Here is a 5096-nt window from a genome sequence, read left to right on the forward strand (position 1 = left end):
TTTAAACCAAAAATATCCCCTGAATATCATCTTAATACTGAACAATAATTTAGTTTAGCTAATAAAAAATGTCTCCCTTGAGCATTGTACTCTTTTTAAAACTACATGGATCAAACTGACAGTGTTGCTGTTGAGTTAGTTCTGACTCATAGCGACCCTGTATAAGGTTTCCAAGGAGTGGCTGGTGGGTTTGAACCACTGACCTTGTGGTTAGTCATGTAGTACTGGTCCTACAGCACCACAGCTGCAACTCAAAAGATTAAAAAGGAACTTTAGAGGGCAGAGACTTTATGTTCATGAATAACATTGTTCTCAGGTTCCACTGACTCAGATCAACCCTATGCACAACAGAAGGACACACTGCTATGTTTGAGTGTATTTGCAGCCACTGTGTCAGCCCACCTCAAGAGCGTCTTCATCTTTTCACTGTCCCTCTACTTTGCCAAGCATGATATCTGTCTCCAGGGCCAGGGCCCTCCTGGTAATAGGGGCAACAACTCAGAAACGTAGGGCAAGAAGGGTTGTACAGCTCAAAGAATATAATCAATGTCACGAAATTGTATATGTGGAAACTTGAACAAACGGGTATATATTTTACTGTGTGTATTCTCAACAACAACAAAATAAGTAAAATTTAGGGAGGGAGGAAGCAAACTAAAAAATAAGTCACAGTCTTGTACCAATAGAGAGAAATGTCAAGAGTTTAAGTAGAGTGGTCTGGATTCTATTTGAGGTCATAAAAAAGTAATGGGACATTTTCAATTCAGTCATTCATTCAGTCAATAGTATTTGTGATTCACTGTGTCAGGAGCCCTGGTGTGGTGCTGGGAGTTCTAGTATAAGGGCACCTAGGATAAGCTCTAGACTGCTAACTGCAAGGTCAGTGGTTCAAACCCACCAATCGCTCTTCAGAACCCCTACATAGGGTTGCTAGGTATCAGAACTGACTCAGTGGCAACAGAACAAACATCATGTGCCAGGTAGTATTCTTTGTACGGGAGATCAAAGCTGTATCAAAACAAAACCCTGACTTTAGGAACCTTACTCTATGGAGGAGTAAGTAAATAAATATATCACATCTCCAACTCTTTAAGTGCTAAAGAGAAAAACAAAGCAGACTGGAACAATAGGATGGAAGCAGCGCTCTCTGGCTTCCTTTGACTTCACAAGCAGGGAGGAGGAGAATCACCATCAGCGTGGGCCCACAGCCGGTTCCTAGGAAACCTGTGTGCACCCTCCAACATTCTTCACCCATGCTGACACCTCCCCAGCCATCCCTCCCACAGCACACTACTTCTCTTTTAACTAGACACTCCTTGACAACGGTCACACAGAACTCATAGACAATACTCACAACAGTGTCATTTATTAGGGAAGTTTGCAGCTTACAATTTAGGATCCCAGATGCTCGGGACACAGTTATTAGGTCAGGACAGCCTCTTCCCCACCAAGCTTGCAGGTTGACCCCTTTCTGGTTCCTTGGGATCTACCCTGATCCTGCAGTAGTACTACAATGTTCAACTGAAAAAGGTCCAAGGAGCATTCTATTTACACTATAGCCTTCAGACTGAAGTCATTCAGCTTTGTGGGTCAGCAAACCGAGCTCTCCCCATGATTTAGTGCAAGGAGGCTCCCCACTCTGCCCAAGGCACTCAACTTTCTTGCTCCACAGGCCAGGAAGCCCACTGCCCTGGCTCAGGCTCTGGCTCTTGGTTCTGCTTCTGCCACTCCTCTGGTATCACAGCTCTGTCTCCTGGGTCAGGGAGGTTCCATCCACAGGGATTGCGTGATCCGGGGATCGTGTGATCCAAAGGACATGCTACAATCCCACTCACCTTCTGACTTCTGAGATGGCTCATTTTATAGCCACATTAGGGTTCCAAGTTTTTACAATCATAATTAACCCTGTTAATCATATCATCCCATCAGCATCTTCTCCCACCCTCTCTTACCCAGACCCATTAGAAAAAAAGGTGTTTGGTGAGACTTACAGACCCTGGGTAGAAGAGCCATGTTCTGTTGCACTACACAGACTATGAGGGGGTGGTTGGATGTGGATATATTCCTTCTTAAAAAAAAAAAAAAATTCAAGCACAGCCTATAAACTAAACTCTACTTAACAATGAATTCTTTTCATCAAATTCTGTTGGGATTTGTCTTGAAGCTCTGAAGTGCGAGCAGACATGCTTACATTTGCAGACTAAACAACAAAAATCGTGTAAAGCCATTAAGACCTCGTCAACGCATTAAACAACCTACATTATTCCTGTTATTGCTGCTTTGACAAAAAAAATAATAATAATGACTATAATATGTGTCTTCTGTTTAGAACGGATTTGACAAAAAAAATAATAATAATGACTATAATATGTGTCTAAAGCCAACTAAACTTTCTTCCGTTTCGTGCACTTTGAGGTATTTTTAAAATCTGGCAATTATCTCTTCGTGGATCAGACAATCACTTAAAATAATTATCAAGCATGTCAAGTATGAAATCCTGCTTTCTTTTACTCTGAAATCCACACCATCCTTCACTCCACTGCTTAGAGGGGTGAAGCTTTTTAACACATCCATATGTTGTTGTGAAGTGTCTGAGTCAATTCTGACTCATAGTGACCCTGGAGAAGGTTTCCAAGGAGCAGCTGGTGGGTTTGAACTTCCAGTCTTGCAGTTACCAATCCAGTGCTTATCCTACAGTACCACACCAGGACTATGTATATATCTATAAATTGGCTGCCCATTTATCATAAGTTACTTTGCATTTGAAATGCCCTGTTTCTGAGCCACCAATAAAATCACCATGGAAATATACATCCTCTCTATTGCGTAGTGCCATTAATCAGACTGCGGTATCCTAGCTTCATTTTGATAGGTTCTTTCATTAATCTAGTAGTTCCCATATGGCTGCTTGCTACTTGACTATTTGATTCCTGTTGGATCTATTTCAAGTATTAAGGAATCAGCCAAGTATTAAACTAGAAATATGGTTACATCACTGAAGGGTCATGAGGATATGATGGTTTTATAAAGGATCGTTTATTCATCCTTCCTGGACTGCACATTGAATTCACATGATCTCGGAACATGTCCTCTTGTGTCTTCTGTCTAAACCCTATCTAAAGTCCATGGTATCTTCTCTTTTGAAGTTTGATTCTCAGGAAGATGAGAAATTGCTTCAAGCAACAGAGAAGTTTCAAGCTGAATGTGCCTTAAAGTTTCCAAATCGCCGATGCCTTCCGACAGTCATTGACATCAGTGGAAAAACTGTGTTTATTACACGTTATCTCAAGTCTCTTAACCCGCCACAGGAACTCCTTGATGTGTACCCCAACAGTCCCCAGGCAACTGCGGTAAGCATATCATCGTCAGTCAGTAGTGTTGTTAAAAATGCCTTAAAATTTCAATGCATTGTCAGATTAGTTACCGTGGTTCACTGTAGTGAAAATATTAACTATATGAATCATCTATGATTAAGAACTTAATGTACAAATTTGGTATTGAGAAAAGATCTGGGCCATTTGGCAGCTGCAAGTGACTCAAAGATCTCTAATCCTAACAAGGCTGGACATCTTTCCATACATGTATTGACCTTTCGTGTTTCTGCTCTCCACTTTGGGGAATTTATATTTCAGTATATTTTACCTTTTGTTATTAATTTATAGATAAATAACTTCTGTTGTTGGGGTTCAGGCCCAAAAGAAAAAACTTTCCAGTACAAAGGTGGAGTCCTGGTGTGGCGCTGTGGGTTAATACGCCAGACTGCAAAGCCATTTGAACTGCACGGTTGGTGGTTCAAACTCACCAGCTGCTCCTTGGAAACCCTATACAGGGTCGCTATGGGTCAGAGTCGACTCGACAAAACTCAACAACAACAAGTACAAAGGTACTGAGAGACCGAAAAAAACAACCAGGACTCATTCTGAGAGATATTAGTTTATTATAGAAAAGAAAAGAGATGGTTTATCACCAAGGGAATTTACCTACAAAGGGCAAAACACGGCTGTGTCCAGTGATGGCCAGCTGGATGGTGAAGTTTTTCCATGCGAGGTAAGGGGGCTAGGGTCTTTTTATATCAGGGAGTATAAAAGCTTCACACAAGTCAGGGCAGTATGCGGAATTAGGATAGGTAGGAAAATCACAAAGTGCAGGGCTGACTGTACCTTCCTAGAGAACAAAGAATTTTATCTGCATAGCTGGAGGAAGGAACTGTTGGGTCCTTCCTAGCATATGCATACGTAAAGCATGAGAAGAAGAAGTTTCGCTCCGCATAGCAGGAGAGGGGGGTTGTCTGCTCCTTCCTAGACAGACAAGAGCTTGAGTTCTCCCACCAGAAGCCCAACACCGTTGGTCTGGTCACGGGGGCCTGCTTAGTGGAGTCTGTGGATGAGACATTTCCACCATTATACATCACTGCATCACTGTCATCAAAAAGACCTCAGTTCTAACATGACCATCAGTGTCCACAACTCTGAGGCCAGAAGAGCTGGATGGTGCCCGGCTACCACTGCCAATTGCTCTGAAAGAGATCACATTAGAAGATCCCAGATATAGCAGGAGAAAATCTAGAACAAAACTCAAAACCATACAACAAAGAAAAAAAAAAAAAAATGGTTCACTGGTCAGAAAGATACTGGAGGAACCCTGAGACTATGGCTGTTGGTCACCATGCAGGTCTGGAACTGAACTCACCTTCATGGTTCGATTTTCAGCTAAGCAATAGAGATGTATATGAGGGCAACAGCAACACTAGTGAGGTACACAAACCATAGAATAGTCAATTGTTGTAATTGTTGTTAAGCACCATCAAGCCAACTCCAACTCATTGTTGTTATTAGGTGCCATCAAGTCGGTACCATCTCATGGTGCCCCTATGCAAAATAGAATGAACTGTTATGCCCAGAATTCAGGGTCCCCAAAGACCACCCAGGAGCCGTGTACCGATGCAAATACGTAAGGGTCGTTTAATCAAGCTCGAGCCAGGTCTCTAACCTTATCCGACATTTCGGAATAGGGAAAGAGCCCCGAATTCATTGTCTGCAGGGTTTTTATAGAATTTTCAAACAGCTCAGGTTTCTCAGCTTTACAATCTTTGGATT

General features: G+C 42.1%; 1 protein-coding gene across 1 annotated transcript in view; it reads left to right on the forward strand.

Moving 5' to 3' along the window:
• Positions 1–5096, forward strand: part of CC2D2A (coiled-coil and C2 domain containing 2A) — a 175007-nt gene that overhangs the window by 142466 nt on the left and 27445 nt on the right. The window contains exon 27 of the mRNA XM_006873814.1: positions 3147–3350. Within this exon, the coding sequence (XP_006873876.1) occupies positions 3147–3350 (204 nt within the window). The remainder of the gene's footprint in view (positions 1–3146; positions 3351–5096) is intronic.

The sequence above is a fragment of the Chrysochloris asiatica genome, unplaced genomic scaffold, assembly GCF_000296735.1.
Source record: "Chrysochloris asiatica unplaced genomic scaffold, ChrAsi1.0 scaffold00256, whole genome shotgun sequence".
Classification (NCBI taxonomy): Eukaryota; Metazoa; Chordata; class Mammalia; order Afrosoricida; family Chrysochloridae; genus Chrysochloris; species Chrysochloris asiatica.